Raw genomic sequence first — 23,674 nt, 5'->3', positions numbered from 1 at the left:
CTTTTCTGTAGGTTTTTTTCATAATTTTTGACCAAATGGATACCATTTTTCATCAGCTACATTTTTTTATCAAAATTTTGGCAAACAGCAGAAAAAATGACTGTGGTACATTTTATAAAGCTGACAAATATAGACCTTGGCGCCCAAAGCGTTAATACGTGGTATATGACAGAAAATGTCTTTTGTAGGTATGTTGGCCACCATATTGGATTTATGCAAATTAACAAATTACCTATGCAAATCATTGCATCTCGAAAATCATTTGTCCATGCCTAAGAAATATACTTTTAACTTTAAAATCACTGAAATAGCTTGTTTAGTACGTGGTATATGACCGAAAATGTCTTTTGTAGGAATGTTGGCCGCCATATTGGAATTATGCAAATTAACGAGGTGCCTATATGAAACATTATACCTCCAAAATGATTCCCTGAGCCTAATAACTAGTGTCAGACTTTGAAATCACTAAAATAGCTTGTTTAATATGTGATATATGGCCAATTATGCTATTTTGTCGGATGGCTGGCAGCCATATTTGATTTATGCAAATTAGACATATTTCCCCAAGGTGGATTCGAGTAAACTTTTAATATGTTGTTCTGGGTACCTAACTAAAATGCATTCTGATTTGTGGTGGGTTAGGTGCCAAAATCTCGTAGATTGACTGGACTAAATATATAATCCCGGTCTCACTAAGACGAAATGTGTGTAAATGGCCTGTGAATCAAAAACCAATTTCTCATTTCCAGTTTTATGGTGGAGATGAAGGATTTGACCAGCAAGCAGCGGCTAGCACCAAGTACAACTATGCCTTCAAGTACTGGATTGGAGCGTTTACCTGTGCCGTGACTGTATCACACCCTGATAGTGTCAAAGTGTTGTTAGCAACCTCAGGCGAGTGTATGAAGAACGCAAGAAAGATCCAAGGGGTGGAAAATAATGTGTTCATGTTGACTTCGTGACGTTACTTCAAAAGTACTATAGACTATTAGTAGGCCCTATTAGTCAATGGCGTTTGTCTACTGTTTCTGCGGGGATCAGTAACTGAACATGGGATCTCAATCCATTGAGCGCCAAAGTCAATTTTTGTAGCCTTGATAAAATTTACTCCAGTCAATGGTCTCAGATATTTGCCAAAATTTTGATAAAAAAATCGTAGCTTACGAAATGTGATTTCCATTTGTTCCAAAATTATAAAACCAGAAAAAATCATAAAAATAGGTAAAATGCTGCCCAAAAATTTGGTGGGAAAATTACAGCACTCAAGGAATTCATTAGTTGTTCACACCTTGTCTTTGTATGGACCGTGTTATCAATCCGTGATAGTTGGTAGCTGAGTAGTAACAAAACATAATGAACACGTAATATTACAATGTCCGAACTCGTCTTTCAGTCAGTAAGACAAGTTTTGTTTCGATTTTACTCTTCCCGCAGAACCAAAAGCCGACTTTATCTACGACACACTACGTCCATGGCTTGGCGATGGCTTGTTGCTAAGTAACGGAAAGAAGTGGGCAAGAAACAGAAGGTTGTTAACGCCAGGCTTCCACTTTGATATCCCGAAACCTTACGTCAGTGTTTTCAGTGAGTCCACAAAAATCATGCTTGTAAGTAATTCTGAAAAACATGCCAAACAATGGACATTTATCATTCTGTAAAATAATATTTCTGTATGGAAACACGATCAATTGTCAGAATCAGTGTTAAATGACTTGAGATTTAAGACGAGAAAGATAATGATGTCGTCATTGACGATCAGGGCGACAAAGACGAAAAAGACGACGACAAAGATGATGATGATGGTGGTGGTGGTGGTGGTGGTGGTGGTAGTGGACTCGTTTGTAGAACAGTTACCTACAATTTTATTGGAAAACATCTTTATTTGGTAAAAATTACTTTATTATTCAGTAATATTATATAGGGTTCAGCCCTTGGTGTCGCGCCACGGGTAAAATTTAGAAATATTATTTGTATTGATTCATGATAAAATAGAATGAATGGTTACTTTTGCGCGACAAGTATGCCAAGTTTACCCACGGATGAAACAGTTAACGTAGACGATGTCAGACCCTGCAGGTATAGATTTTCTATAATGTGTAAAAATGTTAGACAAAATTGGCAATTTTCACCATGATAACAACCTATTGTGTTTAACAAGGGACATATTGTGCCATCATTATCATTGCAATTGTAACTGCACTGCCAACTTCCACTTGCAAGCTGAAGACTATAGCGTTCCGTCTAAAAACTGCCAATTTCGCATTTAGTTATTGGCACGGGGGGGGGGGGGCTTTCTAAAATTCAATCCCAGCATTCTATGCGTATGCCCTCGTTCATATGCACGATAGTTTTCTCTCTTTTTTCTATTTTTTAGGCGTGATAGTAACGATATTTTGTATCAGCGACAGGGAGGATAATAATACTTAGGCTACTGGCTAATAAAATAGATACATTTTATTAATGGATTCTTATAAAATAATACTTTGCACGTTTCTTATTTGTATATTTCCGAGCACTCAAAATAAAACATGAGTCGGGTACACTTCCGGTTACTCCTATAGTATATTATAAATCTGCGCATGCGTAGTCATTAAGCCGCTGGCGCGACTATCAATAAAAATATTTCATCTGATCATAATCGTCACATTTACACAGCACTCTAAATAACTTTTCTCCGACAATTACCTGTAGGGAGATGCAATTTCTTTTTTAACAAAACAACAAGTACGATATCTTATCCTTCTCCCTTAATAATGACAAAGTAGAAATTATTGCCCATGACCATATATAACGATGTGCACGTTGTGAGAAGTTATTGTTGACAAACGACAATCTGCAGGACAAGATTTCTGTCGCCAACTACGGTTCATAAAACACACACGCACTCGCACATCCTGAGCAGACAATTGGAACACTCAGCATTTGGATATGATTTGTGAGTTCAACGCGACAGTAACAAACAAGACAAAATACTGCAAAAAATTGATAGCTTACAGCTAATCAACGTTAGATATCGCAAATGTGCGTCGTAGGGGCGAGTTTTCCTTGCTACCGCTAACATAAAGGATCTTCTTTAATCCGACCTAAATGTGTAAAACACATCATAATGTTGTTAATTTTCATTATATCTAGGATAAGTGGGCCAGCATCGACCACAGCAAATCAATCGAAATTCAAAACTCAGTTAGCCAGATGACGTTGGACACTTTATTGAGATGCGCCTTCAGTTATAAAAGCAACTGTCAAACAGCAAAGTAAGTAAACTTTTCTTTAAAATGAGTTGTGAATATTGAAACCTTTTGTTTTCCTCAATAGAGGTCTGTTTTTGCCGCAGGAATACTAGAACCGTACTAAAATGTGTATTTATTAGTGGAAGGGTTAATGGCCTTCTTGCCAAATACATGTTTATGTGGGGAAAAACGCACACAAGGCTGTGGGTAAGGCCACACACCTATGACAAACTTTGCTTCGACTTGCATCCAGCCATTGTCAACATAATTGTCTGCCTAAGCAGTGGAGCCAGACACTGAGTTCTTTTAGTTGATTCAAAGTCCCTGCAAGAAACAAACGTCATTTGTTCATTTAAAACCGGAGTGTGGTTGGTTCTTGACCGGCATGATGTATATAACACTCGTGTTTGATTTCGGAAATCAAGCCTTGATGAACATTTGAATGATGGCAGCAGTTTGACTACAAATTTACACCATTATACAAATCATGCCAACGAGACTATAAATGGTTCATATGACACAAGAGAGGCGGAGGGCGGGTAAAGTTCATTTATGCAAATGAAGATTTAGTAATTGTTTGTGTTTCATTTCAGTGAAGATCCATACGTGAAGTCTGTTTATCGGTTAGCGGAATTGATATTACTCCGCTTTTTCTTCCCACTCTACTTGATTGACTCGATCTTCAACATCAGTTACCATGGCTACCAGTTCAAGAAAGCATGTGACTTTGTTCACAATGAGGCCAGACAAGTGATCGCCGACAGAAGGAGGGCTTTGAGTTTGGGGCAGACGAAAGAGAACGGAAACAAGAGAAGATACTTGGATTTCTTGGATATTTTGCTTTCCACCAAGGTAGAGCAAACTCGATAAATCAAAGACTCGTCCTTTGTACAGACACATACGTGTTTCTAAACGATTTTTTGTATGTTTATTTCGTTGTTGTTGTTTTCGTTGTTTGCTGTTGTTTTGTTTGTTTTCCTCATCTTATCCGATTCATTTGTTGCTATCGGGTCAAAAAGGGCCAGTAATGCTAACGTTTGATAATTTTTTCACCATTTTTGTTTTGAATATCAACCATAATTCCTTGTTCTACTCCACAAGACAAGTTGATATACACAGTGTTCAGCTTGTCAACTCAGCCCGTACGTGTGAAAACTGCATTGTTATTGTTGAAAAGTGACATCTGGTCCGTACTAGAATTCAAAAGTAAGCAATAACAATGCATTTTACAGATAGAGACGCTAAGTTAACTAGCTAAATAGTGAGTGTTTCAACATTCTTTGGGGAGTAAAAAAAGAAGTTGCAATTGATATACAAAATAAAAATGATGAAAAGATAATCAAAGTTAGCATTACTGGTCCTTGAAATATGCTAACTTACAAGGCGTCTCTCTCTCTCTCTCTCTCTCTCTCTCTCTCTCTCTCTCTCTCTCTCTCTCTCTCTCTCTCTCTCTCTCTCTCTCTCTCTCTCTCTCTGCGTATGACCAGGATGAAGATGGCAATGGTCTGACTGATGCAGAGATTCGGGATGAAGTTGACACATTTATGTTTGAAGGTCACGACACCACAGCCAGTGGGATCTCCTGGATTTTGTACAACCTTGCCAGACATCCCGAGTACCAGGATAAATGTAGGGAAGAGATCGATGAGCTGATGGAGGGTAAAGAAGAGAAACTCTTTGAATGGTGAGAAGGGGTGAATGCGATGGGATCTAATGTAATGTTAAACGTTTGATAGGCATCATAATGATTCCACTGATATAACCCATACCTTTCCCTAATGCAATCGTGTGGTGGAGAAAGACATGTCATCTTTCCTCTCTGTACATAGACTGAGAGATCCGTCGCTCGAGGGCGCTTTCTACGCTCCCCATACAAGAGGAGGGGAGTGTGCCTAGGGAGCTTCCTCGAACGACGGATCTTTCAGTCTGCTCTGTACTCAACGTCACAGCAAGCATCGGCAGAGACAGACAGGGACCGGTATGGCGGTAACAGATTTTCCACTCGTGAATTGTCGCAACTTGATATTTTATTTACTCAACGCACGAGTCAGTCGTAAAATATATGAAACCAAATCGAACTAAGTATGTAAAGGCGAACCCGTGTACAGTTTACGTAACATTAGTAGATTCTGTGTTGTCTTCATGATGAATGGTGCGCTGCCTCTTTTCTGCTGCGAAACAATGAAGTCACGCGACATCTTGCTCAGTCTTAGACGGTGTTTTGATGTTGTGAATAGATAAGCAGCGGGAAAATAAAGAGGGGAAAAATTGTACCTGTGTCACTGTAGAATATAGGTAAAATTGGTTTTTTTTTGAGAGCCGAAATATGGTATTAATCTAGCAAAGTAATAGGAAACTTGCTGTCCTCACTTCTAAGTATCACCGGTCGAACCGGACTAGAAATAGAAATTGTGTGTTTTAGATGAAAGTCATCAGTGAATATATTCACTTGGATGCTATTGACTTGCAAAATATCATCACTCCGCCTGAATGGCTTGGTTAGGTCGGTATAGCCCGTGGGTATAGCATAGATTTTCAATCGAAAACGGGTCTCTATAACATCCAGGGCTAGACAAGTTGACAGAATATCATATACATATAGAATCTTTACTGTCTGTGATAAGAGCCATTGTTCTCCATGTTTTTGTTTTCTGATATTTTGGAGGATAAGTAAACGATTTGGTAACCCTGATACCATTTTGATGTCCCTACATACTTATACGTTTGTAAATCCGCTTATAAAAGTGAGAGCCTTGTGTCCCGCCATTACCAAAACCATTGATTCTCTCACTTCTGACACTACTTCCAGGGATGATCTCAGCAAGATACCGTACACCACCATGTGTATCAAAGAGAGCCTCCGTCTCCACCCTCCCGTGCCTTTCATTGCAAGGAAGTTGACAAAATCAATGACCTTACCCGATGGACGTACGGTACCAGCAGGTCAGCATAAGACAGCACCATTACTATTCGTTCATATGCTGATTCCACTCGACATGTATTGACATGTCTTTATTCTTGAATAATATAGTACGATTTCCACGCCAATAAATTGTTCTTTTTTACGATGTTACGCAGGTATCGGCACTTTTTGCACGTAATTTGAACTGTCAAGAAGCGATATGACAGTGTTCGTTAAATGAATACAGAATGTTGATAAGATGAAGATAAGGACAAATTTGCAGAGAAACGTTTTAGAGATATTGTGATAATTTAGCGAGCGTGCTACGCAGGAATAAAACAACCTAGCTGATGTCTTGATTTCACCACTGTGTGTCCGTCTTCTCTATTTGTGACAACCATACGTCCAAACGAGTTCAGTTATCTGCTCAGAATACCACTTTTAATCACCGTCCATAAAAGGACAACATTGACAGTGTACCAGTTAAGGTTGGTCGAAAATGTTTCCGATGTGTTACTCGTAAATAGACCAGCTCCAGAAAGTAATCGACGCCATTGAGACTATGAAAAACGTAACTATGGTTACTCCGTTCTCCCGTAACAACAATCCTAATGATTATTATCTTTTTTTAAACTATTAAAGACCAACTAGCGGCTGTCAACATCTTTGCTTGCCATCACAATGCTAATATCTGGCCTGATCCAGAAGTTTACGATCCGGAAAGATTCTCCCCTGAAAACATGAAGGACAGACCGCCTCATGCATTTGTACCTTTTGCGGCTGGACCAAGGTGAAGAAATATTATCGTCTCAATGTCATTATAAGTCATGTCTTTCCCGTCATATCTGTGAATTTATAAAATGTTCAGTACAATCTTAATTTTTAATCAACCGTAATAATGAAACGTCACAGCCGTCCAGTATAAAGACAATGCCTATATACCGCATATGGCCGCACTATCAAATAGTTTGTATTGTAGGATATCGTTCACGAGATCGTCGACAGAACTCTAATTTGCGCCATCAAATATAAACATCTTTTGTCATAAATTTTAGACACTCATCTTCCAAATAAATTAATAGGCCTACATTTCATTCTCTGTTTACGATGTCTCTTTATGCTGAAAATAGTATTTCTTTTACGTCCTCAGGAACTGCATTGGCCAGAATTTTGCAATGAATGAGATAAAGGTGGCTATTGCCATGACAATCCATAGATTTGTATTATCCGTCGACGACAGTAAACCTCCAAGCCGTACGTGTCTGTTGGTGTTGAAATCCAAAAACGGCATTCATCTGCATATCAAACCAAGGGAGACGATGTAATTCTGAAGTTTGTTCCTTTACTCAAATCATTGTCTGTGAACATGTAAACATCGTATAAATTTTACTCTACTTTATGTAAACGACACAAGTTGAACTTATTGAATTTAAAAATAACAGGAAGAATCTCACCTGTTACGGTGCCGTGGCAGTCACATTGTCGTTTACAAATTGACCTGCCATCTTGATTACATTGGCAACAGTTGTTCGCCTTTGTGGACTGTTATGGAATTTCAGTCTTAGATTGTATCATAATGGTATTCCTCGACATATACGCCAATCAAGTTACCAACAAACCTAATTGATTGTTATTTCAGGTATCTTACATTTTCGGAGTTATTGTACCACGACTCCTCGAAAAAAGATGCATTATGGAATTGTACAACTGGATAGCACCCAAATTGCGTATTTTTACTTGAACTGAGAGAGAGAGAGAGAGAGAGAGAGAGAGAGAGAGAGAGAGAGAGAGTCTAACTGATGAGTTCACAATTCACCAGTTTTGTTTGAGAAATGTATCCCGAAATTAAAAATTGTACCTGTAACTCTCCATATTTAGTTATCTTCTTTCTTTAACATGATAAAACATTGAGAAAATCTATTGTACTTCTTCAACATCAAACTGATATGTATATCTACACGAAAATATTGAATTAAACTCATTCATCAGTATTTTTTCAATAAATCTAAGTCATCAATAGAAATTATTCGTTCCTTCTGACTATACTTATTTAATGACTGAAAATCATCTCAGCATTTGAACCCCCAGTTATGACATGTATTTGCATTTTCACTTCTTTACAAATCATTCCAAATTTTAGAGTCTTTAAAAATTATAACACTTTAAGTAGAAGCTGTGACAGTGGAAACATTTGATTTTAGGGACGTTAGAGTGATCAACATAAATGTATTAGTGTGTTTCCTTTTCAGAACACCAATATAACGTCAATGTTTTCATTGAATAATAGTTTATCATATTTTATTCGATTCTAATTTGTTTCCTTATCTCAGCATAAATACGATAGATACGGAAATGTGAATGCAAATCTATGACTTGAAATGAGGAATTGGTTGGCCGATCATATAAGTGGGTCTGAATTTGGGCGAGTTACAGTATAGATAAAAATACTTCAAAACAACAGAACGGTTGATTATTACAGAGTTGACCAATTGTCTTAAATTTATGTTTCCCAGTTCTCAGTTATCGATAGTCTTGACACAAAACATGAACGTAATCGCTAATACGCATACATAAACCATATATAGTAATACTTTTTTACATGGTCTTTGTCGTTCTCGATGTATAAATATTGGTATTTTATTCATTTTTTTAGTATTGATAAATTTAAAGAATGATCGAGTATACGGCCTGAATTCCACAGGTTTAACCCTTTGAGTGCCGACGTCAATTTTTGTCACCTGTATAAAATATAATCCAGACAACATTTTTGCAGGTCCAAACATTGTTTTAGGTTTTTCCCAAAATTTTGACCCAAAACTGGATTCTGTGAAAAGTGCTATCCATTTGGCCCAAAATTTTCAAAAGAATTACAGAAAATTCATAAAATTTAGTAAAAATGTTGCACTAAAATTATGGTCAGAAAGATTACAGCACTCAAAGTGTTAAGCAGGTCATTCATTAACAATTATGCAATCACGGTCGTCTCTTTGCAAACATGATGACACTAACCAAGGAATGATTCATCAGATGTTCAACAAGTTATTCAGAATGCTGATATGTGTTTCGCCTTACAACGATTTGTAATTTTTTCGCACAGTTAATCTAGATGTGTGTGTGTGTGTGTTTGGTTTGTTTTTGTTTTTTAGCATTCCACTTTCAGTTGCTAGTCATGTGAATATGTTTCAAAAGTGGTAAAGCTGTCAAATCTTTTAGTGGCCATGCTGCCCTGTATATTTATATATTTCCGTCTGGATGCAAATTCTAGTTCCTCATTGACCATTGATAATTATAACAAGAACGTGACGACGAAACTCGTTGCGTTTGACCTCAAATCCCCTCCTCTCCCCTCAATGGAATTTTGAAAGTGCGAAAATCTATCGACAAAATCAGAAGTGCTCAATTATTACAGTTGGGTGGCCCTGTACTGTATACCTTCGAAATAAGTTACTCTCCATCGAACAAAAAAGCGATGACACCGATCAGAAGATGATAAAGATTTTGATGATTTTCTGCGCGCGTCATTGCGAAAGGAAACTTTAAAGACATTACTGGCATTATTGATATTGATCACTGCGTTATTTACAGAGACATGTTGAAATGAACAGTGTTTAGCCTGGCGTCACTGTAAATGCGGGGGAATGTTAATTTTAAGGGGAATTCTTTTCAGGGCAGGGGAAAATCGTCAGGTTTTTTTACAAGGTAGGGGAGCTTCATGTCTGACGGGAATGATAAAATTTTAAGCGGAAATTTTTTTCCAGGGCAGGGGAAATCGACAAGGGGTGGGTCAAAATGAAGTTTGAGTGCGGTAGGGGAAGTCAAAATATTTTTAGTTGGACGGCAAATGATGACAGCTAATTAATAACCCTCTGGACCTAAAATTAGTCAGTTCACATTACTTGTCATGTACATAATATCTTATCACAGGAAGGACCCATCAGAAAGTGCATTGTTCGTTGGCTGCACCTGAGCCTACGACTAGTACGAGCGCCCGTGGAATTTCCACGTCAGCCCGTGATTATGTCACTGGATGCATGTGATCATGTGAGTTGCATTTGTCTGACATTGCATAAGCACAGAGGTCATCTTGTTGCTGAGCTCAGAGGATTTGTCTGCGTGCTGCTAAAGCCTATTTTAATTTACTGCAGTCTCGCAAAGACCGCAGCAGAACAAGCTCTCCCTCGTTGACGGCCGGTGTTTCAAGGGGAATAGCAGTGCGCTCGTGCAAGAGTTGACGAAGCCTAGGATACTGAACTAAAATGACAGCCCAAACTGTCATCTCTGAGCTCACCAGAAAAGCAGGCTTGTTCCTGCGTGCAGACGTTGTACTGGTAGCCATAACAGTTGCGATTACGATCACCGTCTTGGTCAAGATGGTCCAGTCACTACGTCAAATGAACGAACACAAGCGAGTGCTCAAAGATTTCGGTGGCCCTCAGGCGCATTGGTTCTTTGGTCACGTGAACTTGGTAAGCCCTATACATTGAACTTTATCAGTATACCGAATAACAGAGGTCGGAGAGGTCCCAGAGGCAAAGGTCTCAGACATTGTCACAGAGGCCTACGTTTTGAATGTATTATGTAGGCCTATATCACAGTCCCTCTATCCACCCTGTGCCTATATGTACACGCTTCGTACTACGATGTTGTTTATTCCGGGAGTATAAAGTCCGGTTGTCACTTTAGGATTCGGAGTCCCGCCTTTGCATACTCTACGATCTCGTTTTAATCAATTTCTCATTTCCAGTTTTACGGTGGAGATGAAGGATTTGACCAGCAAGCAGCGGCTAGCACCAAGTACAACTATGCCTTCAAGTTCTGGATAGGAGCGTTTACCTGTGCCGTGACTGTATCACACCCTGATAGTGTCAAAGTGTTGTTAGCAACCTCAGGTGAGTGTATAAAAAAACATAAGAAAGATCCAAAGGGTGAAAACTGTGTTCATGTTGACTTCTTGCTGCGAAAACGAGCCCTGCCACCCCTTGACATGTTCTTTTTGGAGTGGGGCCACTAGCCACTCCAATGACCAAGCTACCCGAGTGGCAATACCGTTTACGGATTCGCAGCAAGTTGACTTCGTGACTTTACTTCAAAAGTTAGACTACTAGTATTATTCAATGGCGTTTGTCTACGTTTTTGCGGAGATCAGTTACTGAACATGGGATCTTAATCCTTTGAGCGCCAAAGTCAATTTGTGTAGCCTTGATAAAATTTACCCCACTCAATTTTCTCAGATATTTGCCAAAATTTTGATAAAAACCGTAGCTTATGAAATTTAATGTCCCTTTGTTCCAAAATTATAAAAATACAGAACAATTCATAAAAATACAGAAAAATTCATAAAAATCGGTATTAATGTGCACTAAAATTTTGGTGGAAAAATTACAGCACTTAAAGAATTAATCAGTAGTTCACACCTTGTCTTTGTATGGACCGTGTTATCAATCCATGATAGTTGGTGGCTGAGCAGAAATGCCCGATATGGGAAGTTAAGGAATTGTCAATTCGGCTGTAAAACGTAATGAACACGTAATATTGCAATGTCCGAAATCGTCTTTTAGTCAGTACGACAAAGTTTTATTTCGATTTTACTCTTTCTGCAGAGCCAAAAGCCGACTTTATCTACGACACACTACGTCCATGGCTTGGCGATGGCTTGTTGCTAAGTAACGGAAAGAAGTGGGCAAGAAACAGAAGGTTGTTGACCCCTGGATTTCACTTTGATATCCTGAAACCTTACGTCAATGTTTTCAGTGAGTCCACAAAAATCATGCTTGTAAGTAATGCCGAAAAACATGCAAAACAATGGACATTTTTCATTTTGTAAAATAATATTTCTGTGTTGAAACACGATCAATTGTCAGGATCAGTGTTAAATGACTTGAGATTTAAGACCAGGAAGATAATGATGTCGACATTGACGATCAGGGCGACAAAGACGAAAAAGACGACGACGAAGATGATAACGATGATGATGGTGGTGGTGGTGGTGGTGGTGGTGGTGGTAGTAGTGGACTCGTTTGTAGAACAGTAACCTACAATTTTATTGGAAAACATCTTTATTTGGTAAAAATTACTTTATTATTCAATAATATTATATAGGGTTCAGCCCTAGGTGTCGCGCCAGGGGTAAAATTTAGAAATGTTATTTGTATTGATTCAAGATAAAATAGAATGAATTGTTATTTGCTATATACGTTTGTACGACAACTATGCCCAGTTTACCCTTTGGTGAAACAGTTAACGTAGATGATGTCAGACCCTGTAGGTATAGATTTTCTATAATGTGTAAAAATGTTGGACAAAAATTCGCAATTTTCACCATGATAACAACCTATTGTGTTTAACAAGGGACGTATTGTGCCATCATTATCGTTGCAAGTGTAACTGCACTGCCAACTTCCACTTGCAAGCTGAAGACTATAGCGTTCCGTCTAAAAACTGCCGATTTTGCATTTAGTTATTGGAACGGGCGAGGGGGGGGGGGCGGTTTCTAAAATTCAATCCCAGCATTCTTTGCGTATTCCCTCGTTCATATGCACGATAGTTTTCTCTCTTTTTCTATTTTTAGGCGCGATAGCGTGATATTTTGTATCAGCGACAAGATGGATAATAATACTTACTGGCTAATAAAATAGATACATTTTATTAATGGCATCTTATGAAATAATACTTTGCACGTTTCGTATTTGTTTATTTACGAGCACTCAAAAAAATATGGGGGCGCCCATGTGAGTCGGGTACACTTCCGGTTACTTGCATAGTATATTATAAATCTGCGCGTTCGATATGTTTATTGTTATTTCTTTTTTACAAAACAACAAGTACAGTTTCTCGTCTTTCTCCCTTTATTATGACAAAATAGAAATTATTGCCCTCGACCATATATCACGATGTGTACGTTGTGCGAAGTTATTGTTGACAAACGACAATCTGTAGGACAAGATTTCTGTCGCCAACTACGTTCCGTAATACACCCACGCACTAGCACATCCTGAGCAGACAATTGGAACACTCAGCATTTTGATATGATATGTGAGTTCAACACGACAGTAACAAACAAGACAAAAATACTGCAAAAAATTGAGAGCTTACAGGTAATCAACGTTAGATATCGCAAATGTGCGTCATAGGGGCCAGTTTTCCTTGCTACCGCTAACAGAAAGGATCTTCTTTAATCCGACCTAAATGTAAAACACATCATAATGTTGTTAATTTTCATTATATCTAGGATAAGTGGGCCAGCATCGACCACAGCAAATCAATCGAAATTCAAAACTCAGTTAGCCAGATGACGTTGGACACTTTATTGAGATGCGCCTTCAGTTATAAAAGCAACTGTCAAACAGCAAAGTAAGTAAATCTTTCTTTACCAGATATGAACTGAAAATGCTCACGTGTTTCATTATATATTGCAGTCATGTGTAAATTTGAACCTTTGCCACATGCTTGCAACTTCATTGAAAGTGTTATGATCAACATAATGAATAATATTCACCACAGATTAATTCTAATTCTAATTCTAAATCCAAGTATATATCCCCAATCAGCAAAGTTCATTAAAATATGCAAATTAGGAATTGACTGAAATGTTCTCATTAAATATGCAAATTAGGAATTGGCTGAAGTAAAAATGTTAAATGACTTTCAATAATGTCGTATCATAGTGTCTTTAATGTACACAGCAATTCGTCAACTTTGGTCTAGTCAAGACAGATAAATATCCTCCATTAGGAAAGTTCATTGAATTTGCAAATAAGGAATTGGCTAAAGTAGAAATGCTTAATGACTTTCAATGTTGTATCATAGTATCTTTAATTTACATAGCAAGTTTCATCAAATTTGGTCTAGTCAATACAGATAAATATCCCTAATTAGGAAAGTTCATTAAATATGCAAATTAGGAATTGGCTAAAGTAAAAAAGTTCAATGACTTTCAATAATGTTGTTTTATAGTATCTCCAATATATGTAGCAAGATTCATCAACTTCGGTCGAGTCAATTCAGATATATATCCCTAATCAGTGAAGTTCATTAAATATGTAAATAAGCATGAAGTAAAACTGCTTAATGATTTTCAATAATGTTATATCATAGTATCTTCAATGTACATAGCGAATTTCATCAACTTTGGTCAAGTCAATTCAGATATATATATATGTAATTAGGAAAGTTTATTAAATATGCAAATAAGGAATTGGCTGAAGTAAAAATGTTTAATGACTTTCAACAATGTTATATCATAGTATCTTTAATGTACATAGCAAGTTTCATCATTTTTGGTCAAATCAATTCAAATAAATATCCCTAACTTCAAAGGTTCATTAAATATGCAAATTAAGAGTTAAATGAAGTAAAAATGCTTTAATGACTTTCAATAATATTAAATCATAGTATCTTCAATATACATACAAAGTTTTATCAATTTTGATCAGGTCAAATGAGATATTATTATTATTATAAACTTTATTTCGGACTTAAAAGTCCATATAAATGTTGTGAAATGTTATTACAGACTCTTTGAAGAATTAATTGTTCTCTTGCATACTGGTTGAAAAGAAAAACAATCAGTAAAACAAAAAGAAGCTTATTCCAAACTTAACTATATCCGACTTGAAGTACAATAAGTCACATGTACGTACAATTGTATTACTACTGTTCAAAAGTCGCTCTCTCAAACCATAAATCTGTTTACGCATTGAGCGTCAAAGTTATTGATACTATTAGATACAAACATTGAACTCGTACTACTCTGTTTTTCATAACCCAATAAGAGTTGTGCAGCATTGTTGTATGCAACTTTCAATTTATGCATAACAGCCACAGAGTAATTACTCCAGAGTGGTCCTCCATATAGCTGGTAACAATAGGCTTTAAATATAACACATTTAACATGAAACGTACACTTACAGAAATTTCTCATCAACATATTTGCTGAAATGTAAAGATATCTCGTCTGTCGCTCGATGTCATCATCATCTCTAAAGCGATCAGATAAGACAACACCAAGGTATTTTTTCTTAGAAACAACTTCTAATTTAACACCGTTGAGATACACAGAAGGAATTTTACACATCTTACTGTGATTAGGAAAAATACACATGCAGTTAGTCTTTTTGCTATTAAAAATGATGTCATGTATACCACCATAGCAAGTGCAAACATCTATCAATTTCTGTGTAACTTTTGCATAAGGACTAATTAAGCAGATATCATCTGCATACAGTAAGTGATTTACAAAAACATCACCGATATTACAGCCTGTATTCGAGTTTGTTAAGAGAATACTCAAGTCGTCCATATAAACATTGAAAAGCTTAGGTGACAGTATACCACCTTGCTTGACACCATTTGTCACAGTAAAGCTATTCGATGTGAGAGCACCCCAACGAATAGCAATAACTTGAGTTCTATACCAACAAACAAGGAATCTAACTATGAAAACAGGAATATTACGCTGAATTAACTTTTTGAAAAGTGTCCAATGGTTAACTCTGTCAAAGGCCTTAGAGGCATCCATGAAGGTAATAAATACATTGCTGCCATAACTTCTGTAAAAATGAATTATTTCCTTCAAAATAAAAACACACATATCAGTGGAGTGACCTGATTTGAAACCAAACTGGTAGTCTGTCGTCCCTAGATATGATTCAATATGACGCAATATTACTAACTCGAGAATTTTAGAAGTAACAGTACAGAGAGCAATAGGACGATAGTTGTTCTTGTCAGTTATGTCACCATTTTTTCTTTGGTGATTGGAACTAGAATAGTGTTCGAAAGTCTTTCGGGGCAAACTACATGAACAAACATGGCCGTAAAGCACATACTGAGCAGAGATGAAACTTTACTGCTGGCATACATAAAGTATTCGGATGAAAGAAAGTCAGAACCAGGACTTTTGTTAGCCTGGAGGTTGGCAATAGCGTCACGAATATCACCAGGGAAGATTATGAAATTATCTCCCTGAGTACAGTTGTCAATAGCATCATATACAAATTCTTATCCTTAGTATTGTTTACAGAGTTATAAATGTCACAATAATGGTTACGCCACATTTCAACAATGTCTTCATCACCTGAGCAGCCATTAATATTATTAATACATATCACTAATTGGAAAGTTCATTAAATATGCAAATTATCCATTACCTTTTATGTCACACCGTAATATCTTTCACTGCTGTTATCTTGAAGTGATCAACAGTTGTAGCAAATCTCATCAAATTGTGTGCAGTCGTTGTCAATATATATCTGTTTTTTCTAAAATCATTAATTATGCAAATGCGCAAAACGTAAGCAAGCCATACCCACCAAATTTAACTAATCAGTTCTTGCCATTTGCTAACTGAATCTATGTACCATTTGATTCTGATCTGATGAGCCGCTTTTGAGAGACAGACAGACGGACAGACAGACAGACACACCGACACACAGACATCGCTGCGACATACCCTCACGTGTGTGAACACGTGAGCAAAATATGAGTTGTTATTGAAACCTTTTGTTTTCCTTAATAGAGGTCTGTTTTGCCGCAGGAATACTAGAACCGTACTAAAATGTCTATTTTCGTAGGGGAAAGTTTAATTGCCTCCTTGCCAAATACGTGTTTATGTGGGAAAAAACGCACACAATGCTGTGGGTAAGGCCACACAGCCTATGACAAACTTTGCTTCGACTTTCATCCAGCCATTGTCAACATAATTGTCTGCCTAAGCAGTGGAGCCAGACACTGAGTTCTTTTAGTTGATTCAAAGTCCCTGCAAGAAACAAACGTCATTTGTTCATTTAAAACCGGAGTGTGGTTGGTTCTTGACCGGTGATGTATATAACACTAGCGTTTGATTTCGGAAATCGAGCCTTGATGAACATTTGAATGACGGGCAGCAGTTTGACTACAAATTTACACCATTTTACAAACCCTGCCAACGAGACTATACACTCTTCATATGGTATAAGAGAGGCAGAGGGCGGGTTAAGTTCATTTTAATAATGCAAATGAAGATTTAGTAATTGTTTGTGTTTCATTTCAGTGAAGATCCATACGTGAAGTCTGTTTGTCGGTTAGCGGAATTGATATTACTCATTCATTTTAATAATGCAAATGAAGATTTAGTAATTGTTTGTGTTTCATTTCAGTGAAGATCCATACGTGAAGTCTGTTTATCGGTTAGCGGAATTGATATTACTCCGCTTTTTCTTCCCACCCTACTTGATTGACTCGATCTTCAACATCAGTTACCATGGCTACCAGTTCAAGAAAGCATGTGACTTTGTTCACAATGAGGCCAGACAAGTAATCGCCGACAGAAGGAGGGCTTTGAGTTTTGGGCAGACGAAAGAGAACGAAAACAAGAGAACTTCAAGATACTTGGATTTCTTGGATATATTGCTTTCCACCAAGGTAGGTCACACTCGATAAGTCACAATCAAAGGCTCGTCCTTTGTACAGACACATACGTGTTTCTAAACGATTTTTTGTATGTTTATTTCGTTTTTGTTGTTTTGGTTGTTTGTTGTTGTTGTTTTGGTTGTTTTCCTTTATCTTCTCAACTTCATTTGTTTGCCATCAGGTCAAAAAAGGGCCGGTAATGCTAACGTTTGATAATTTTTTCACCATTTATGTTTTGAATGTCAACCATAATTCCTTGTTCTACTCCCAAAGGCATGTTAATTTATACAGTGTTCAGCTCGTCAACTCAGCCCGTATGTTTAAAAACCGCATTGTTATTGTTGAAAAATGACTTCTGGCCCGGACTAGAATTCAAATGTAAACAATAACTATGCATTTTAGACATAGGGACGCTAAGTTAACAAGCTAAATAGCAAGTGTTTCAACATTCTTTGGGGAAGTAAAAAAGTTGCAATTGATTTACAAATGATGTAAAGATAATCAAAAGTTAGCATTACTGGCCCTTTAAATATGTAGACTTACAAGGCTCTCTCTCTCTCTCTCTCTCTCTCTCTCTCTCTCTCTCTCTCTCTCTCTCTACGCATGAATGGCAATGGTCTGACAGATGCAGAGATTCGGGATGAAGTTGACACATTTATGTTTGAAGGTCATGACACCACATCCAGTGGGATCTCCTGGATTTTGTACAACCTTGCCAGACATCCTGAGTACCAGGATAAATGTAGGGAAGAGATCAATGAACTGATGGAGGGTAAAGAAGAGAAACTCTTTGAATGGTGAGAAGGGATGGATGCGATGGGATATATCTTAATGTTGAGCGTTTGATAGGCATCATAATGATTTCACTGATATAACCTATTCCTTTCCCTAATGCTATCGTGTGGTGGAGAAAGACATGTCATCTTTCCCGTCTGTACTCTACGCCGGGAAAAGCTGCGGGTCGTATCACAGCAAGCATCGGTAGAGATAGAGAGGGACCGGTGTGGCGGTAACAGATTTTCCACTCGTGAATTTTCGCGACTTGAAATATATGAAACCAAATCAAGCTATAGTATATAAAGTCGAACCCGTGTACAGTTTACGTAACATTAGTAGATTCTGTGTTGTCTTCATGATGAATGGTGCGCTGCCTCTTTCTGCTGCGAAACAATGAAGTCACGCGAGATCTGGCTCAGTCTTAGACGGTGTTTTGATGTTGTGAATATAGATAAACAGCGGGAAAATATAGAGGGGAAAAATTATACCTGAGTTACTGTAGAATATAGGTAAAATTGGTTTATAGCAGAGCTGATCTGGTATTAATCAAGCAAAGTAATACGAAACTTGCTATCGTCACTGCCAAGTATCACCAGTCAAAGAGGACTGGAGTAAAAATTGTGTGTTTAAGATGAAAGTCATCAATGATACATTCTCTTGGATGCTATTCACTTGCAAAATATCATCGCCCGGTCCGAATGGCTTAGTTAGATCGGCGTAGCATAGTTTCCCAATCGAAAACGGGTCTCTGCCTGAAGAAACATCCTGGGCTAGAGAAGTTGACAGAATATCACATACATTAGGAATCTTTGCTGTCCGTGATAGTAGCCACTATTCTCCATGCTTTTGTTTTCTAAGATTTTGGAAGATAAGTAAACGATTTGGGAACCCTGATACCATTCTTGATGTACCTATATAGTTACGTTTGTAAAACCGCTCGTAAAGCCATTGATTCTATCATTTTGATACCATTTCCAGGGATGATCTCAGCAAGATACCGTACACCACCATGTGTATCAAAGAGAGCCTCCGTCTCCACCCTCCCGTGCCTTTCATCGCAAGGAAATTAACAAAATCAATGACCTTACCCGATGGACGTACAGTACCTGCAGGTCAGCATAAGGCAGCACCATTACTATTCGTTCATATACTGATTCCACTCATATGTATTGACACGTCTTTATTCTTGAATAATATTGTAATCATTTCCACACCAAAAAATTTTTCTTTTTACTAGGTTGTGCAGGTATCGGCACTTTTTGCACGTAATTTGGAATGTCCAGATGCGATATGGCAGTGTTCTTTCAACAAATACAGAATGTTGATAAGATGAAGATAGGGTAAATTTGCAGAGAAAAGTTTCAGAGATATGATAATATAGCGTGCTACGCTGGAATAAAACAACGTAGCCGACGTTTTGATTTCACCTGTGTACGTGTGTGTCCGTCTTCTCTATTTATGACAACGATAAGTCCAAGCGAGTTCTGTTATCTGCTCAGAATACCACTTTTAATCGCTGTCCACAAAAGGACAACAAATGTTTCCGATATGTTACTAGTAAATAGACCATATATGAAAAACTTTTCTTTAGTTACACCTTTTGCCGTGACAACAATCCTCATGAATATTTTCTTTTTTTAAACTATTAAAGACCATCTAGCAGCTGTCAATATCTTGCTTGCCACCACAATGGTAATATCTGGCCTGACCCAGAGGTTTACGATCCGGAAAGATTCTCCCCTGAAAACATGAAGGACAGACCGCTCATGCATTTGTACCGTTTGCGGCTGGACCTAGGTGAGAAACCTTATCGTATCTATGTCATTTACAAGCCATGGCTTTCCCGTCATATTTATGAATTTATTAAATGTTTAGTACAATCTTAATTTTTAATCAACCGTAATAATGAAACGCCACAGCCGTCCAGTATAAAATGTAATAGGCTGGTTGACCAATAGGCTATCGTTTACCAGACCTTCGACAGAACTCTGTATTTGCGCCATTAATGTCTGATGTAATTGCAAATATAAAAATTTTGTCATAAGGCCAGGAAGAAAAAATAAATTGTTCATCTGAATCGCCGCTTCTATTTTGGCATATTTGGAATTTTTTTTTTTGATCGCGGCAAATTCTTACTTACTTCTTGCATTACAAATATTTTCTCGGGTTTTCGCGGGCACGGGATTTTGAATGAGACTTCCGACGTGTTTGGACTTTAATAGTTGACCGCCAACACGTTGTTGTGACGTCTGAATTTGGCGAATCACGGCGCAAAGTGGGTCGATTTGGCAAGAAATTTCCTCGTTTTGTAAAGGTTAGTACATGTCACATCATGAGTATTAATTTGATCGCCAACATTCGACGTGATGGCCAACAGTTAGTTCCAAAGACGCTATTCAGTGTTTGTCCTGATATTACGTTCGGCGATTTGTTCAACAAGATCGTGACAGCAGATGGACGGTGCATCCGATTGAATGAAAATTGCATCGAAAGTATAAAAATTTACGGCAATGACAAAACACATGGTTGCGTCGATGTTAAAGTATCATTTGAAGCTTGCTGTTTCTATTGTGGAGTACAAGACAGCCTTCTGAATGATGACTATATAACTTCACTCCGATCACAGTGCAGTGTTGTTAGACCATTGTGTAAAATGTGTAGAGACAGTGGTAAAGAGGCCAAAACATGGGGCCAAAGTAAAATGAAAAAACTCAGATGCTAGGTCCCACCAGGACAATATTAAAGGACAATACTGAATTGTTGGATTTCAGTGATTTGCTGTACATTTCAGTTTTATTCTGAGAGAATGTTGAAATACTCAGAATATGTTGTGCAAACACTATGTTATTGTTGGGAAATATACCAGTATCAGTGTTTCTTGTCTGAGATATTTCTGGTAAAAAGGGAAACAATTATCTTGCCTTGTCTGCATATTTCTGTGCAAAAATGCCAGAGAACCGCGTTTACCTTCGGCCTAGAACAAAAATAAAAAAATTTCGCTCGTCGCTCCTGGAACTTGGTCCAAAAAATCCGATGAACAAGATTTTTTTTCTCTGGCCTAAACTTTAGACACTCATCTTCCAAATAAATTAATAGGCCTACATTTCATTCTCTGTTTACAATGTTTCTTTATGCTGACAATAGTATTTCTTTTACGTCCGCAGGAACTGCATTGGCCAGAATTTTGCAATGAATGAGATGAAGGTGGCTATTGCCATGACAATACATAGATATGAAATGGCAGTCGACGACAGTAAACCTCCAAGCCGTACGTGTCTGTTGGTGTTGAAATCCATAAACGGCATTCATCTGTATATCAAACCAAGGGAGACGATGTAATTCTGAAGTATTTCCTTTACTCAAATCATTATCTGTGAACATTAAAATCGTCGTTTAAATCTTACGCTACTTCATGTAAAGAGCACGTTTTGAAATTATTAAATTTAAAAAATAACAGGAACGATTTCACCTGTTACGGCACCGTGGCAGTCACGCTGTCATTTTATGTCTGGACTGTTATGGAAAGGCAGTCATTTAGATTACATTATATTATTATGGTATTTCTCGACACATACAACAATCAAGTTACCAACAAACGTAAACGACTGTTAGGTCAGTTATCCTTGATAGTGACTCTGTGATTTTATCAGAATAAATTTCTGTACAAAACAGATGTTCCTTTTCTTCGAGTTTATAGTTAGGTATTTTTTCCTGAATGAAAGCGTAAATTTTACAAGATTATTCAAACCTGATGATTTTTTCAACCCCAGTCTATTAATTTGGAGAGAGCTCATACAAAAACTTATCTCACGTAAAAATAAGGAAGAAATGTAGGAAGAAACATCATGACTGTAATATCTTACATTTTTCGGAGTTATTGTACCACAACTCCTTGAAAGAAGATGATTATGGAATTGTACAACTGGATAGCATCCAAATTGCATTTTTTACAACTGTAAGAGAGAGAGATAGAGTGTGTGTGTGTGTGTGTGTGTGTGTGTGTGTGTGTGTGTGTGTGTGTGTGTGTGGTTTGTCCATTTATAAAGTATCTTGGCTATGTTGTTGGAATTTTTAAATGTGTAAACGAGTTAGACCATACTGTCGATACTGTGCTTGGTATTCGTGGCGCCAGTATTGTTAGAGTCTTGATCGAGAGTAATTGCTGCTTGATTATTCGCCTCTAAGGACGCTAATGTGTGGTAAGCGTTAAATATAAATTGTTTGCACCAATTTGGAAGATTATGACAAATGAAGAATGCTTAGCCGATTGTCCATGGAAACAAGACACTCTACCAATTAATTAATGCTGCTTTCGATGATGAGTCCCATGACTTGCAAAACGGTTGCTAGATGAACTTATCACCTCATTCAATCAGTGTGTCACAGCAGTATTTTTGTGATCGAATGAAATGAATATTGGTAAAATAATGTTGTATCAGTCAATCTAGACCTTCGTGATTACGTAATATCGCGTGTACATGGAACGAAGAGCTACTATCCAATAAAATTGAGAGGGTAGATAGCGACATACTGTATGCAATATATCTCCTGTTTGGGAAATTTAGTGGTCCCAAAAAGGTGTGTTTTGTTTTGCGGTTTGTGTTTAAACATAGACAGTTTACATCCACAAAAATCGATATAACATTGGTTCAGTGTGTGAGTTTTTTTAGAAAGTGTACGTACCTTTTGACAAGGAACGTCGGCAGCAATTTAGTCTCACGACGAGTTTTCGATTGAAGATAAATACTGTACAAATAAAAAATATATCAATGTCTTTTTACCAGCAAAAGAGATATTGCAGACAGACAATATTTTCAAACATAACATAAAAGACTAATATAAATGAGAAAAAAAATGTCTAAATGGAATTATTATTTCTCATCAAATTGCCAATATTACACCAATAATTGCTGAGATCAAAATATATAGTTGATGGGATATTTCAACTTCTAGTGTTGACGATTTTGTAAAACATTTATGAGTAGAATCTAAATCTAAATCTAAATCTTTCACTCTCGAAAAAATCTTTTTTTGGTAGGTCACTGTGTTCAGTTTTTCACAATTTGGCAAAATGTAGCGAGGACTTCACAATTTTGATAGTTTTTTACAAATGTAATTTTGTGTGCTTTTCAGCTGGTGCCATTGACCTTGCCAGGGTTATATTAACTTAAATTGATTTGGACTGATAAATCCAAAAAAGTCAACTGATGCATTGAAAGGTATACAGTCACCTGTAATCTAAATATGCCCATATATGGTCAAAGGGGCGTTCCTTGGTATACAAAGTGCCCACGTGAGGGCGCTGTTTTTAAAACGCGGCCACCCGCTTAAAATCTGATTGGTTAGACTTTTTCTCTTTTCCATGGTAACTGTGGCG

The 23,674-nt window shown here is 37.4% G+C and overlaps 2 protein-coding genes across 2 annotated transcripts; both read left to right on the top strand.

The window, feature by feature from the left end:
- Positions 1 to 1,400: 1,400 nt before the first annotated feature.
- Positions 1,401 to 8,157, top strand: LOC139116113 (cytochrome P450 4F4-like). Its single transcript, XM_070678658.1, has 7 exons — positions 1,401 to 1,607; positions 3,133 to 3,254; positions 3,824 to 4,082; positions 4,718 to 4,914; positions 6,040 to 6,173; positions 6,775 to 6,922; positions 7,283 to 8,157. The coding sequence occupies exons 1-7, from the start codon at positions 1,602 to 1,604 to the stop codon at positions 7,455 to 7,457; spliced, it is 1,041 nt and encodes a 346-aa protein (XP_070534759.1). The 5' UTR covers positions 1,401 to 1,601; the 3' UTR covers positions 7,458 to 8,157.
- A 2,012-nt stretch (positions 8,158 to 10,169) lies between these two features.
- LOC139116404 (leukotriene-B4 omega-hydroxylase 3-like) lies at positions 10,170 to 20,049 on the top strand. The gene is made up of 8 exons (XM_070679039.1): positions 10,170 to 10,598; positions 10,877 to 11,021; positions 11,733 to 11,905; positions 13,361 to 13,482; positions 17,268 to 17,532; positions 18,118 to 18,317; positions 19,276 to 19,463; positions 19,949 to 20,049. The coding sequence occupies exons 1-8, from the start codon at positions 10,389 to 10,391 to the stop codon at positions 20,047 to 20,049; spliced, it is 1,404 nt and encodes a 467-aa protein (XP_070535140.1). The 5' UTR covers positions 10,170 to 10,388.
- The last annotated feature ends 3,625 nt before the right edge of the window (positions 20,050 to 23,674 follow it).

The sequence above is a fragment of the Ptychodera flava genome, chromosome 17 (genome assembly GCF_041260155.1).
Source record: "Ptychodera flava strain L36383 chromosome 17, AS_Pfla_20210202, whole genome shotgun sequence".
NCBI lineage: Eukaryota > Metazoa > Hemichordata > Enteropneusta > Ptychoderidae > Ptychodera > Ptychodera flava.
Note: the sequence above shows the minus strand (reverse complement) of the source record. Positions and strands in the feature narration are given on the sequence as shown.